Source organism: Acanthaster planci, linkage group LG18 (genome assembly GCF_054643075.1).
Source record: "Acanthaster planci isolate LZ-2023a linkage group LG18, COTS_SCS, whole genome shotgun sequence".
Lineage (NCBI taxonomy): Eukaryota > Metazoa > Echinodermata > Asteroidea > Valvatida > Acanthasteridae > Acanthaster > Acanthaster planci.
In genome coordinates this window covers 12841719-12857895 of record NC_141794.1, presented here as the reverse complement: position 1 = coordinate 12857895, position 16177 = coordinate 12841719, and the positions used below count along the sequence as shown (strand labels likewise).

Here is a 16177-nt window from a genome sequence, read left to right as displayed (position 1 = left end):
GAACAGGATCACACACCACCTCCTCGTTAGAGTTGCATGGGAACACGCGGGAAACCTCGTGAGAGTTTGATTTTTGAACTGCAAAAAGTAGAGAGATGGCTTCCAAAGCCAGAGATAATGGGAAGTTTTGCAAAATTAATAAAAATTATTTTCCATGAAACAGAAATGAATGTTCCTGTTTAAATAGAAAAGAACTCAGCCCATCCAAACATTAACTTCCGAATAACGTACACGGACACGGCCGTGTTGCGTGTTGCTTGCCACTAACTACCAGCAATAACCGGTTGTTTGTTCCTGGTGTTCGAGCGGCCGACCCACGAACAACAAATCGAACTGCTCGTGAACATACGGGAACAAGTCGCCCGAACTCAGCCTTGGCCTCGAGCAGCAAAACATTCTAGAATTGACCTGTAGATACTTAAAGAAGTATCGAAACAATTTCAGACAATGAAGCACTCTCAAGACTGTGTTTAGCAATTAAAACATAATCTTACTACAATTATACTTTCAAGAAGCAAAATCCCTCAATATGCAAGCATATGTATGTGTTGTAAATGTGTAGGGTTTCTGTATTTAAAACAGGTCTAATCATCAAGAAAATGATTGAAAAGTGTTCAATAATTGTAAAAGCCAGCTTTTTGCAGCGCATCCTTTTGGACTCTGAGAATTAATGAAATGAGTTTCTCATTCAAACGGATCTTTTTAGAGCTGATTTCTGAATGAGTTTACTAACTTTGATGCTGCATCTTTCATAGGAAGCAGAATGCTGCTGGACCAAGCGTCTTTCATAGCGGCCTCATCCATGGCAAAGCGGGCTTTGTGCCAAGCTCCTTGGATCATGGACGTTACCGGGTGACCTACCAGAGAGCAGACGACGTAAACAGCGCAGCGCGGGGAGGCCAAACGCCCATGGGCGAGAGGAGCTGTGATCGACCATTGAGCGTCCGAGAGGAAACTTTGAAATAAGCAGTGCATGCCTTGAAAGCAAACGCCATACCCAAACAATGACATCTCAGCATTGTCAGGTTATTCTGACGCAAATCATTGTGTAGAACCATCACCCATGACAACGACGTTACGCTTCGGACTTGGATGCTCAAGCATTATTCAGTGAGCTGTCAGTAGGGGAGCTGTGCTACCCTTCCCGGGAACGGTATGTTTATTCTTCTTCACGGCATGCCAACAGTTTTATCCCACAACTGGCGTGCCAACATGTCATTTGTGCCTTACATGCTTGGTTGAGTTCCAAAGAAAGCTTTGTTCCAAAAGAAAGTGGCGTCGGTGAACAAACTTTTTAGGGCATAGAGTAAATAAACTTTACGTTGTGAACAATTGAAGGCAAGTCTCAAGATGCACGAGTTTTTATCATTAATATCAGTCAATAATAGTTCGCGTTTTAGCTGTGTGCTTTACATTTCATGATCTTACACGTTATTTCCTGCTGTTTTCCTTGGTGCAGATTTGGATAACCAGATTCTTTTTGGTCATTGGGAATTTTCGCTGTTTTCCTGTTTTCTACTTAAAGTTCTTATCGCTGTTGAAATCCAGATATCGCGGTATAACATTCGTGTTCGACAAGAGGCGTTATGTGAACAGAAGAGGGTTTAAATTAAAGCGACATTCCTATTTTTGAAATCGGCATGTTTATTCGCAAAAGTTACAGAAGAGAAACCTTTCCTGAATACTGAACACCCGTTTTTAGAGTCCAACAACCTCCGTCTTCAATGTTGATATTTTATTTTACCAATAAATTTTAAAATTTAAGCGAGTAACTTCTCTCCAAAACTAACATGAAGCTCGCTGTAAAGTGCTGGTAAAATTCGGTTATGAAACATTTTGAAGGTTCCTATGCCTTTAAAACTATAGGCACGCCCTGACAAGTTCCGCGACTGTAGATCCAGGTACGTGTGCATTGTACGAGTACATAATGTTGTGCAATGCCGCGGGACTTGAGCACGCATGGTCCGGCGTGACTCAACATTTCCATCAATTGGGTTCGACATCACACGCCCAACTGTCGGTGGACAGGAGCAGTTCGGTCGGGACTGTATTGACTGGTCGTCGCTGGCAGCCCAGGTAAGAAAAGCGTTTGGTCTTTTTAATTATGGCCAATGTTATCTCCGTATCGGGCTATTAGATATTCAAAATGTACATGGGCATGTCCAGGATTTTCCTACCAAGTTAATTTGTCAAACTGCGTTCGCAATTGCGTCAAATTTCCGAGTGCTCATATGATCATCAGTAAAGATCAGGTCCGTGCTTTCGTGTGAACTGTTGAAAGTAACACGCCAGGCAGACATCCGTAGATATACAGGCCAGTTTTTTACGGTTCTCAACAAAGTGAAATTTACTTTTAAAAGCCCATTTTGTACTGTACATTGTCATCGTTGCTTAGGACCTGAGATTTTGTAAGCAACTTCCAATTTGTTCATGGGTCTGGTCTAGCTCTCTTGGGGCTTCATGCACATGTGCACGGCATGTGACGTTGCCTCTTGAAGCTTGAGTGACTTGGCCGGGCATGTGGGACTCGTACCCCCAAACCGGACCAAGAAATTACACACAATAGATATTGATCCTTCTTTGTGGAGGGTTTCAAAGTCCCTTTCGAAACAGGATCCGATATACAACTGGATCTCCTCAATCAGAGTTTGGTTGCAGAAGCGGATCCAAGAATTTCCGAGGGAGGGGTGTGTTCAAATGAGGACATATACGTGTGTATATATATATAATTTTTTTTTTACAAATAGTATGAATTTCAAGGTGACTATCGCTTTCCTGCATCGGAAATCGGACCACTTCTTTAATGTTCATTTGAGTATTTCGGTACATCCTAAAACCTATTTCTCTGTGTCTTTTCCCCGTGGAATTGTATGCACGACATTTCTTATACTGGAAAAAGCTCAGAGACAAGTGAAAACGTCACGATGACGTTATCAGGTGTTAATTGATTTGATTCTCCTGCGATTATGTACATGTGGGTATTACGTATGGAATGCATGTAGCAGAAGAGATGACATTAGCTGCAAATACCGGGAATATCTTCAGAGGGATCTAAATTGTTTGAGCAAATGGTGTGACAATTACTCCTTGAAATTGTTATTGTTTTTTATTTAAACCATCTTTATTGAGGGTAGAAGCCGATCTTTTGGGGCCCTCATTAAAAAAGAAAAAGAAATATATCAAGAGCGTAATATAATTATTACCACCTATACACAAACATACAAATATATACAAATATGTATACGAAAGCCCAAGTTTACTTTAAGTGCAGTTTCTAAAGCAAAAATATTAGGACTTTAGATACAGAATGATCTAAAATGGAATTCCCAGGTTGATAAGATGTTGGCCAAGGCTGGTCAAAGACAGTTTATGTTTTGTAGCTGAAAAACTTTGGAATTAGCAGGGAAGAATTGCAGTGGTATTCAGTTGGTACATCAGACCAGTGCTAGAATCTGCTGATGTTATTTGGCATTCTGAGTTGACATGAAGCAAAGTAATGGTATTGAATGGATTCGATAAAAATATAAAAATATTTTAGAAGAGGATTATTCTCATCATGAAGATGCCTGTGCAACCCTTGGATTGGACACTTTAGCTAATAGAATGGAAGATTAGTCCTACTGCTGTAACTTTGCCAAAATATCCAGGTTAACCCTCGTATACCAAATCATTATTTCCTTCTAGCTTTGAATGTCATTGGAGAAATTTACGAAATAATAGAAGTAGTACCACTATTTGGACCAAACCAAATCGATTTAAAACTAGTCCTATTCCTCGGCTTTCTACATCAACATTCTGAATTCATTATTCTTACTTACCGGCAATTTGATTTAGGCTTGAGCAATATATCCTGGAATGGTACCGTGTCACTTGTTTGGTCTCTGACGTGTTATGATGTATAGACGGTGTATGTTAGGCTTGTTTATATTTTTAATTATTCTTATATAAATTTATTCTGTATTTGTATACATTTGGGTCATTTTAACAGTTTTGTTTTGCTGTTATTGTCTATTTTAATGGAAATGATGTGCAATTCAGCAACTAGGCTGCAAGACATCGTGGATTTAGTAAACTAAACTAAAGTAAATTCAAAAGAATTAAGGAAGTCTTTTTCCACAGCCAGCATTCCTCCCCATTAATATTGGTTTCAATGGTACCCGTTTGTTGTTGCCATATCAATTATGTTGCCCAGCAGCTGAGATTGAAAGGAATTACGGCAGATGAACTTGGAGATTGATGAATCGATGTTTGTCCGCAACTGTAGTCATTACCCCCATTAAAAACACAACATCGTAGATCGGAATGTTGAATTGTCAGAAAAAAATTTCCCAACAGTCCAAACACGACCTTAATTAGTCACGTGACCCAATGATATGACTAATTGCTCTGCCTCTCCCTTCGTAACCAACATCATAACATTAATATAATATGTTATATAAATTTCTGTCTAAAAAAATTGGAGAGTTTCCATGTAGCACAATCCGGCAGAGATAAAAATCAAAGAAAACAAACAAACAAACAAACAAAAAAACCCACAACAAAGAACCGCGTATAAAAAGTGGTAATGATGCGAAATGCAATCAGTCGCGATCTAAATGATATGACGTTTGAACTGAGAGAGAAATGGACGCTTGCTTGAGCATATCAGAGGGCGAACATGCAACAAAATCCCCCACCCTTATCCCCTTATAGATAAGGGAGATTAGTTTTGATATTCGGAAAACTAAGAATGCTATATCCTCCGAAGATCAGAATGAAAGATGTATTGTTAGGCATTAAATATGTACCTTTGGACTTTCATCGATGAGAATTTGAACTGGAACACAGATACTCAGCCTGTTGTAAAGCAGATCGAAGGCTCCACGTTATACGTTATTTCAAATCTACTTTTGATTGACTTCCTACAAAAGTGTCATTCAATCAGTTATTTCATTTTCTACTATCGTATGACCAAGGAAAATCTGATACAAGTCAAGAGGATCAACATAACCGCATGCACAATCCTTTTGTTTTGATGCAAGAAAAACAAACGATATTATTTTATGAAAAAGGTCCATTGGCTCAAGTCGACAAGATATGTGTAGATAGATAAGAGTAGAAATGACGCGCCATTTAAAGTCTGAGATAATTTACTGCAGGTCAGGAAGATTGATGTCATTATTCACACGTATCTTGCGACTCAAGTTTTCATTTTTACCATGTACAATTCACATTAACGAAAGATTTGCGATATGAAGAAAGGTTAAACTATTATGTTGGTTTTTAGATTTACTTTCACATTGTATTTTTATCAATGTTTTGTTATTGATGTGTTTAGAAGTTTAACATTTTCAGTGTAGCCACGAAATAACATTCAGGATTTTTTTATCAGTGAGACGAATAGAAAATTAAATAGGATTGAACCCTGAAGGTGGTGGAGTTATTAAACCTTGTCTTTTTAGTTCCATTATATATTTTTGTAAGTTTCATTTTTATGAGACTGACTAACCTTTCATTTTTATATTTTACGAACAGTTTGCCTGCATATGTGACATCTTATTGTAATATGGCGCCCTCTTTGAAAAAGTGTAACCATGGCGACCAAGTGACGTCACGATGAGAACTGTAAATTACCAATAAAAGGGGCCAGGTTTTGACGCCGATGTTGTCGATTTTTGTTGAACAGGGAAAAGACTCCAGTGCATACGTATGTGGGGTAAACCTCTGACAAAAGAAGTGTTATTATGCAATATTGTCGATAACCTAAGGAAGCCCAATAGTGCCAGTTTGAACTATTCAAAAATGTATTTTATTGCGAAATAACGCAATAATTCTACGGACATTTGGGGCACGTTTGCGCAGTTACTCCGGTTAACAAGAGTAGGATGCGTGCGCATGATACCCGGATGCAGGAGTATACGCCCCGTTAGCGGGAGTATACTCTCGCTGACCAGCGGGTCACACTCCGGTGGGACGAACGCACCCTAGAGTGAGCAGTGCAGGTGATTTCCCGTGAAGCAGTTATCGAGGAAAGCTAAGCAGTAAACATGACGTTACGCAAACTTGTGAGCTTCTGTTTCTCTCTTGGTTTGAGTTATGATCACATGTCGTGGTTTGGGCAGAAAATCATGGTATCATCGTAAGTTCGAGGACCCTGCTGAAGCGACGTTTGGCCTATTACGGATTGTCCAAGAGCCTAAAGAACAAGTCATCGATTGTTGATATTGCCGCTCTTTTCATACTGGAGCAGACGCAGGGGGTTGCGTTCGAGTAGACGCAGGGGTTGCGTTCGAGTAGACGCAGGGGTTGCGTTCGAGTAGACGCAGGGGGTTGCGTTCGAGCAGACGCAGGGGGTTGCGTTCGAGTAGACGCAGGGGTTGCGTTCGAGTAGACGCAGGGGTTGCGTTCGAGTAGACGCAGGGGTTGCGTTCGAGTAGACGCAGGGGGTTGCGTTCGAGTAGACGCAGGGGTTGCGTTCGAGTAGACGCAGGGGTTGCGTTCGAGCGAGCTGTTCGTGCTAACACGATACCCCTGAGCATTCGAACGGCTGGCGTACAACCAGTGGATCATCAAGATTATACTCTCACTTACGGGGTAGTATATACGCCTGCACCCGGTTATAATGCGCACGCATCCAACTCTTGCTAACCGGAGTAGCTGCGCGAACGTGCCCCAAATGTCCGTAGAATTATTGCGTCATTTCGCAAAGTTAGTGCGGGTTACATTTCGCAATAGTTTTTTTTTTGCATAGTTCAAATTGGCACTAACTGGCTTCCGTAATAACCAGCTGTTATTACAAGTTGTATACATTTTCAAAATTAGTCCGCCCCGAGGTGAAGTGCATCGTCAATCGGCGAAAGAAAGACAGGTGGTTACAAGCGAGTATAAGTTCTTGCACGCGTTCTGCGTATACGCTAACGATACATGCCGGGGTGTTATGCGTACTTGGCATGCTCTGCCTTAAACGCGCATATACTGAGGCGCGCCAATGCGCTGACTACCAAACTTACATTACTTTACACCCATAGCTACTACACTCCATCAGTGCTACATAGTGTAAGTACTTTATCGGCTGTGGATTCTTTTGTGATGCTCAATTTTCCTCTCTTATTTTATGGCCATACCTGCAGTATTAACTTTTGAAGTCTATGGTCCTATTCAAGTTGGTCATAAAGTAGTCAAGGTTAGTAAGACAGCTTAATTCTCCAACAATCATGCATGTATACGGAGTGGTACAAAAAACATACTGTAATGTCAAGCAAAACCAGTTTGGATCTGTCTAGTCTTTGCTCAAGGCTCCCGTGAAAATGGTCGCTTTTGGGAGGTCCTGTGCACAACCCACTGTACTGCTCGAATCGAGACTAATTTAAGAGCACTGGACTGGATCCGTGCAACGTTTGATATTTCCCTAACAAAAAGCAGCCAGGCGTGCACGCGCGCATACACGGTACGCGGTGCGTGTGTGAAAGTGAAAGCAAACGAAAGCTGAACGTGACGTTACGTAAGCCCATTGACAACTGTCTGGCTGAAGGATTCCTTCACCTGTCCTTCCGAACCCTGAAGCTTGGATTGAACCCGCAGCAAATAGCTCCATGGTGTAACCAAGGACAAACTACGAGCACAGACGTCTGGCATCCAGCGCCGTTCACGCGCGTTCCCGCCCGCCAACCTCAAACAACCAGGAATGTTCAGAGGTAGGCTTGTGTCTTTCTTTTGAGTCGCAGAAGGCATGCCATGCAGGAAAGAATGCACAGTACATTAGCGCGCCTAGTGTCTTTGGGGCAGTCCGACCATGGTCCGATCCAAGGCAATACCAACCATCACCTTGGCGCGTGAGGTTGTCCTGCCACAGTGCCAGTCTTTATAGAGGCGTGGAGGACGACCAGAGCGTGGAATGAATTGCTGGTTTGTTGTCAGTGCAGTTTAGTTATAATGAATGCACAGGTTTATTTGACCCTATCCTAGTGACAACAAAGATTTTGCCCTTCAACTCCGCCTATGTGCATAACCTCTATGTGAACACTGCAATATTGTATGTTATGAAGGTCGAGAGTAGTCGCTGGATTGACCTAAACTGCTGTACAGGTACATGTACACTGTACACCCTGTACAATTGCATGTACATGTACACCTGCTACCACGGCGCTCGTCGTCGGGAGTGCTGGAGAGGCACATCGAGGAATTCAAGGGCCACTCCGTTGTGAAAGTCAATCTCACAATACTGTCCCAACCCATTTGGTTTCGCAAGGTCAAATTAACAGTGGAACTTGCTAGTCCATATATTAAGTGCTATTTGTATTCCGCGCGTTTCATTCTTCGGCAGTAGGAATCCCATTACACGATTGTGTCCATCAGTGTGAGTGAAGAGGGCTTCATCTGTGCTGAGTTCTGCTGGTATACAGTACATCGCTATGAAGTTCTTTTACGCTCCTTAAAGCATGAAGCCATTCCAACCATGGCCCGATAAATGCTATTACCACGATGTTAGTTATCAAATCGTTCATCCGGTGTTTTTAGGCCTAATCTGGTTTACGAGTCAGCGATCTTTGAATTAAAGATTCTATTATGATTATGCATTGCTGATGCGTTGGAACTTGAAGGCTGTTCTTGGCTATTTTAATTTATTTGCAATTGATTGCAGAAAAATCATTGTCTTCCGTGTGGTACGCTTGGGGTTTATAAACAGAATTAAACTGGTTTTTTATGCGAATGAGCACAGTGAAGAAACATGATAAAAAATCAAATCCTTCACTGGCGGCCAACTACTACAGTGAATACGCACTCTGGTCAACATTTATACTGAACTTCCTTTTCAACTTGACGGTAACGCTTACTTTTCCAGTTCGGCAATGTACAGTCGAACCTCATTCATGAGATGTCCTTGGGACTTTGCAGGTTAACTCGTTAAAACAGGAACCCAATATATTACCAGGAACGAAAACAAGGAACAAAAACTGAGACTAAAAGTGTCCTTGTGAATATGAGCAGAATGAACGTTGTAACAATAGTGCACCTGTTAACGAGGATTGACTGTGCACGTATTCATATCACTAATTGTCGTTGCTCGTATTTACAGGATGATGGTTGAATGCTTGCATTTCAAAGCTTAAGTACTAATTTTGTTTAGTCCAGTTTACCTGTATGCTGAAATACACGCAAACTCTTGGTATGAATAAACTGTTTATGCAACTTTCAATGTTAAAACAAGATGAATACAGAACAGAGTCTTGGTTTCTTCAATAGGGATAGAACTCTTGTAACACATGACATGCCTTATGTAACATTTTAAGAGACTATATTGAGTAAGTAGGCCTACGCATCTTTGGTGTTCCAACTTTCATATTCGGCAATTCTGCTTTATCTTTTTGTGGGCGCACGGCTGTAATAGATTCGTATGATTATCTAAAATTAGTGTGCGATAATCACTTCAATTCCAGAAGATTCCCCTACAAGTTAAAATTGTGTACCCCATGAGCAATTATATGACCAGACGCAGAATGACGCTATCTGATCATCGTTATTTATTCGAAGTGAATTTGCTCCACAACAGAAGTGTTGACATGGTAATGAAGTACTGTAGTGCACAGGGTATGTACATGCATGTGAAAGTTCACCAACACTAACATTTCTTGCTTGCTTGTCCAATGATGTGACCTGTGACCAAAGTCCCGAAGTACAAGGGAAGAATTCAGTTGAGCTAGGCGGGCTCTAGACCAAGAAAACTGCTCCGGCGCTGTGGGGGGTCCACTGTTCCAGTGACACGGCGGTTCTGGTATTGGTAAGCCAGTTGCGCCGACAGTGTGTTGAAATGTCGGTGATATAAATCCACGTGAGTGTTATCAAACCGTTCTGGTGACAGTCCGTAGTCACGCCGCTCACGAATGTGCAAGGTTGCCCTGCTGTGACCCCCCCCCCAAATGGCGATGTTGTCTATATTATAATCAAACACGGTACACATGGCTGATTCTGGTATATGGGGGGGTGTACTATGATAAAGACCTTTTGCTGAGGTGAACATGTATTTTCCGGCTGAAATGATGTCAGTGGTGATCAGCTTTTGCAGATGTGCAGGACGGAAAAAAAATATTTTCATCAAAAACTAATGAATTTATTATCAAAAACTAATGAATTTATTTTCCCCGTTCAAAACCTTTTTCTCGTCACTGGTTGTATTTTGCGAAAATTGGCAGGAAGATCTATAAACTAACGGTTGATCAAGGGAGGACATAGTTGAATCGACTGTTCATAACATCAACATGGCTAGGATATCGATTCGGCGAGGCGCTGGAGTGGTGGTACGGCCGGGCACGCTATGCCCGCCCCGTGTGTTTTTCCCGTCACATAGGCCCAGTGATTCTCATGACCCAGACGAACTTGTCAAAATTGCGATGACCTTTTGCTGAAAGGTCCCGTACTCGCTTTCAGAATCGCGCGCAACACTCAATGCAACCTCCACGATAGCCGACAACGGAAACAAGACTATGCGTGTTTAGCTTCATGACAGCGGCAGTTTAAGTCCAGGGTTTGGGGGTTTTACCTTACGAATATACTTTGCAGAAAGGAAATTGGGGGACTTGTGACATTTCTCCCTTAGCCTGACGCGTCAGGAACTTGCGGACGCTGTGAAACTTTATCCGCCACGCTGTAGGTCTGTCAGCCGCTGCTCGAGGCAATCATGGCCACTTTTGGATATTAAAATCCCCGGATTTGGAATGTTGAATCCTTGTCATGTTTCCTTTTGGGCGTGGACAACGGTACTTCGAAAGAAGTCAGGAAAATGGATGAATTCACAGCCCTTTTGTCCATCAACTGGCGTATGCGTGCATGCTATATATCTTCCCTGGGCAAGTCTGAGTCACTTTTTTGAGTTGTGTGGCGCGCATGCAGCAAAAGCAAAGAAGGGCTTTCGTTTATTGATTGGACTTGTGAAGTTACTCACGGCCATAGGGTTCTGATCATGCATTAGTGTGCGTGTGTACTGTCTTTCAACTTCGACCTCTGGCTATTATTTTGGTAGGATTCAAAAGCAGAAACTTATTTTGATTCAAATGAGTTGACTGTGTTGTTATTTGAGAGGTATACTATACCGGTATTGTGCCGCCAACGTCATGTGAACGTTATTTAAGGGTCTCACCTGGATATGGACGTACAAGTAGGTTTGGCGTCGCCGACGCGGCAGTGTGATATGTTTGTTGAACGGGCGTCTCTCTGAAGTCTGTTCTGCTGCGCTGTCAATTTTTCTTTTTTTGAAGCACAGTTTCAGAATTTCTTGTTTAACAGAAGCTGACTGAACGGAATGTTCCAAAGAACTTAATCAGTGAGTTTATTGTCTCATATTTGTTCAGTTTGTGAAAACTGTCGGTCGGTTAGTCATTTGGATTTTGTTAGTGGCCACATGACTTCGCACAAAGCTACGCACCTTGCATTTAGAGGATTCTGTTTGGAATCAACAGGATGGCAATGTATTTGAAATCTGCTACCCCCTTTACAGAGACTGTGTAGTGTCACTTTCGGTGTAGGGAGATGTTTTTGAAAGTATCATTACCGCGAGACTGCAATATCTGCCCAGCGATATGAAATTTACCCTCATTTCCTGAAAGACATAGGAGAGAAAGGAAACCGTGAGACTGTAAATTTGAAAGTTTTTCTCCAGCGGAATTTTTCTCCCTGACTTTCTTTTCTCTCGTTTTCCTGGCAGCATTGTAGTTTCGTCTGTACCAGCTAAAAGCCGCAGTAAAACCGATCAGAGTCGAGCCAGGAGGTGACAGACTGGTGGCCGCACTGGTGGACAGACACCATGGGGGTCTTGGGCCAGTTAGGTTTGCTCATGCGCAAGAACCTCAAGCTCAGATTACGAGCACCGGTGAGAATTTCATGTTTTCTCATTTTTATCTTAACTGCTATATAATTGCCGTTTTTATGTTTTAAAAGCAATCATTCAATTAAATGATTTGTAATTTTAAGGGACAAACTATGTTTTAAACCTTTGCTTTTTTTAACCTGACCCTCTGATGTGATTATCCCAAAGTAGTCAAATAGCTGTTTGAAACAAATTCCATCGAAGTGTTATACGTTCTTAGGCGATGATGGGTTAAATATAAAATGAACATCACCAAAAAATGGTCACCGTCAGAAAAATTACTGCATGTACTTACAAAATTACATTTATAAAATGAATCAATATATTAATAATTAATGCAAACAAACTAAAAACCGATGTCCTTTAGAGTAAAGTTGTAGGTACAGCGTAATCCAACAGCATCCAGTGTTTTGAAAGCCTCTTAGGTATTATGTTTATTAAATTGTGGTAAAAAACCTTGTGTTTATGTTTACTGCATTTAAAAGGTCGAAATCTCACGCATATACTGCGTGAGTTGATTTTCCCTGGTAATGAGTTCCGTGTTTTAAACAGAAGATAAGTGGCCACTGTAACGCCTTTTCTCTCGTTTAATTCAAAGCAAAATCGACCATACATCCAGAGACCTAAGTGAAACTTTCCGATAAATTTAAAGCAGCCTCGAGCTAGGCTAATGTTAAGAAATACCGGCTGGATTCTATCTTACATGTTTTTTTCAATCATCGTGATCGTAGTCACCCCAGAACTGATGGCAATTGTAATGTTACCCGCTGCACAATCTCCAATTCCACCGTTTCAGTTCTTGGTCAAGGCGAGTACGGTGTGATATCATAGTGGCCGGTCGATATTGTAGTCACATCAAAATATCTAAATTTCTTAACAGTTGCACATTTTTTTCCAATTCGATGTACTGTTCTCACCCAACGCACATTTTTGCAAGACAGGATAGCCAAAAATCCCTACTTTTTCCATTGTATGTTTAATGCACGTAGGCTGATGCGTTTGCGGAGGTCATGTAGGCCTATTCAAACTAAAACCCTATCTTACATTGACTTGAAACTTCACATTTTTACTGTAAAGGTTGCCTTTCCATATGCGCGTCAACACTTGCGGCCAATCGTTGCGTTTCCGTCGAAATCGCTCCCGATGCGATTTTGACGTCCGAACGCAACGCACACGTACATATGGACAGGCGCATAATGAGTTTTTTTATACATGCGTATGGTGACATTATGATCTGGGCATGTGATATCTGAGTTCTTGGTTGGGAGGCGTAATTTACCCCTCCTCCCCGCAATGCGATGGTCCAAAAATAACCTGACTCTTTTGGGTTAATGTTGTAAAGTGATTTATGTACATGTTCAATGTTATGCATTCTGTGTTTCATTTTGTTTGTTATTAAAACAAACAGTTTTTGGTGCTCATTATTTGTAGTGACGCATTAGTGAGAGTGTTGTACGATAGAAAAATGCAAACATTTGCGAAATAATTGGGTGATGAAAATGAAAGTGACTCTGTTCAAAGCGTTGTTTACGGAACTCACAAGTATCAAATACTTGCTGTGTAAAATGACACCAGGGTGTTGTTTTCAGAGATGTGTTGAACGTTTCTCTTTAGAGTTGCACATGATTGCACAATTGAACAATTATTATGGAACTTTGCTGGAAAAGATATAAAAAACAAAGTAAAAATAACAGCGTGCGGCTGTCATTTTTGTCGGTCTTTATACACTCAGTGAAAGACGACATTCTCATTTATTATTAACAATCTCTATCACAATTCCCCCACTTTAAGAAAATTGCATTTTGTCAATTAATCACAGATCTCTAGACTGTCTGTCAATCTGTTTTCCTCCCGACGTTTTACGTATATCTGATTCGTTTTTGTCTTGGTTCCGATTAAGACCCAAATAGCGTCATCTCAACGCTTTGTTGAGGTCTTATTCTCAAAATTTCTGCCGGGTATATATTCCACGATGGTCACTCTACTGTCCGCCATTGAATATCACCAAATGTTTCGCCATCTTTGATTTAATTGGTAACTACAGTATGGCTTTTTTTATCTTTTTCGACAAATGTGTGTCGTAAAGAAACTTACTGTATTTCGGGAAGGTGGACCCGAAAAATTAAAAAGGAAAAAAAGAAAAAAGGGAAAGAAAAGGCAAAGAAACACATTTGGGAAATCCGGTAAAAGTCGCAAATTTGATTAAAACTCGAAATGTGCACCCGCCAACCGTTAATGGTGTTTTGACACCCCGTGCCCGTGAGGTAAGAGGTAAGTATGTGGGTTATGATTTTTGTGATCCAAACCATAATCATCAAAAAGAACAATGATGAAACTGATTTCTTGCTATGTCATTTTTCTCAGGTTTCGACGTTAACTCTGCTGCTATGGCCAATCCTTCTCTTACTGGCCATTGCATTAGTTCGGACGCGGTTCCAACCCCAGACAAAACCAAACTGTAAGTTTCTTAATTAGATCTTATCTTATCATTATTTAATCTGATGGGATCATCAGAAAGACTTTAAAAGCTGCCGCCAACGCGGGATTAAACTGGTGTTGGCCTGACGACCAATCTTTAAGTATTCCTTAAAGCTCCGAATACCGTAGAGTTCATACCCTCTTGTTAAAATATGCAGAAATTTATTGTATATAACGTCATTTTGGAATGAAAATATCTCATTTCACTTTTAGTTTGAAATGACCGGGGAACGTTTGAAATGACTCAGAATGTTCTTGCTGATTTTTTGACTGTTGATGAAGTCCTCACTTGATGGAAAGAACCCCTGGACTATTTTAGCCGATGTGAAGGGAGCATGTTTCCTTCTTTGTAAAATGTGTTCAATTGGTGAACGAATTTTAAAACCCCATAACAGTCCCGAATCCTCCGATTTCAATGTGATTTACCCTTAGGGGTTAGGTTAAACGAATTTTAAACTACACTGGCCTTTTCCCGCCATATACGTTCATGGATCTACACTGTTTTTGACATTGCTTTGGGTGTTTATATGTTGAAAAACACTCGAATTGAATTTAGTGTGCTCAACGAATTGTAAGAATTTCCGACCGTGAGTCGTTGGATCTATGGTTATAAGTCGACATCGGTGGAGTGACCTCTAGGGTGATACGAGCCCGGGCGGGTTCTGGGAATGTCTGGGGTTGTACAGACTATGGCAGTGCTGTTATAGGAAGGAAAATTCAATACAATTTGGTACTAGAGTACATATATGTGCAGATATGCATTTTAAACTTTATTTGGCATTTTGATGGTTGGATTTTTTCTCATCCCCTGTTTTAATTTATTATGTTTATATACTGTATCTACCGCTTACACTTGTTTATAGCTGCCAAATTTTAGAGTTTTTCCTATCAAGCTTTGTTTTTTAAATCCTGGATGGGTAAAGTTCGTGTAGTAACCTGTGCAGTTTTGGCTGCTGTTTGTGATTGTGAAAAAACTCCACCATTTCACAGAAGTGGAATACTTATGCGAAATGTATGCCGACAGAAAAGTCACATCGTCTCACCTAGTTCGTCTAACTTGTGTAGTTCTGGGGGAAAATTATATTTTCATTGTAATTTTTCATATAGCTCGAGGCCATTTTATTTGTGTAGTTAATTCAAACTTGAATTTTTCTGCAGAATATGTTGAACTTGAGCACTAGCCTTGTTCAGTATTCTATAGACAGTGGTATACTGGCAGAAAGGTGTCATCGAAGTAGTTTATTGAAATGTAAGATGGTTTTATTTAAGAGCACACGAGCATGCAGTCTGTTAACATGTAGGCCTATTGCGATATAATAGAAGTTACAGACAATGTAACATCATGTATTCTGTGTTCATTTTGCCTGGAAGTGGAGGTGCCGTCGAAAAATCATGGCAGGACAATGTCACCATTGCTCTGTGAACGCCGTATCGACTCAGTGTGAGAATAAAAAAGCATCCTGTTGAACTTGCGACCTTCAATAGGACACTAATTTCGCCCGAATCAGATCCTCACTCAATGACAGAAGTTCTCGTGACAGTGTGTCGCATTTTACAAGCTTTGTTGAATTCTCCTAAACCCATATTTTTAGTCCATGACGTGCCGTGCACGAGGCAGAAATCATCATCAAATGGGTGGGAAATGTCTTCATTGGTCTTTTATCATGTACGTCACTGGTTTCTGACCCCACTTCAGTAGTCACGCGTTTCATACGTGCGTAAACCAATATTACTCACGATGGCAGTAAATACATACGGCGGAATTTGGTCACGGTGGCTTCGGCGGTCAATGGTCGCACCTTTCATACTTGAGTAATCCAAGATCGCTGTCGATTGCAGTGAAACCATAGAGTACCACTC

The 16177-nt window shown here is 41.0% G+C and overlaps 1 protein-coding gene across 4 annotated transcripts in view; it reads left to right on the top strand.

Annotated features, from left to right (window-relative positions):
• The first annotated feature begins 1869 nt into the window (after positions 1 to 1869).
• The window catches only part of LOC110985686 (uncharacterized), an 80876-nt gene continuing 66568 nt past the window's right edge, over positions 1870 to 16177 (top strand). Inside the window, exons 1-3 of one of the 4 annotated variants that reach the window (XM_022246883.2) lie at positions 1870 to 2076; positions 11678 to 11842; positions 14204 to 14297. In XM_022246883.2, coding sequence (XP_022102575.2) covers positions 11777 to 11842; positions 14204 to 14297 — 160 coding nt within the window. In that variant the 5' untranslated portion in view covers positions 1870 to 2076; positions 11678 to 11776. Of the gene's footprint in view, positions 2077 to 7395; positions 7674 to 7749; positions 7885 to 11107; positions 11297 to 11677; positions 11843 to 14203; positions 14298 to 16177 lie in introns of those variants that run through there. The other 3 variants (XM_022246885.2, XM_022246886.2, XM_022246884.2) reach the window with 3 other exon arrangements.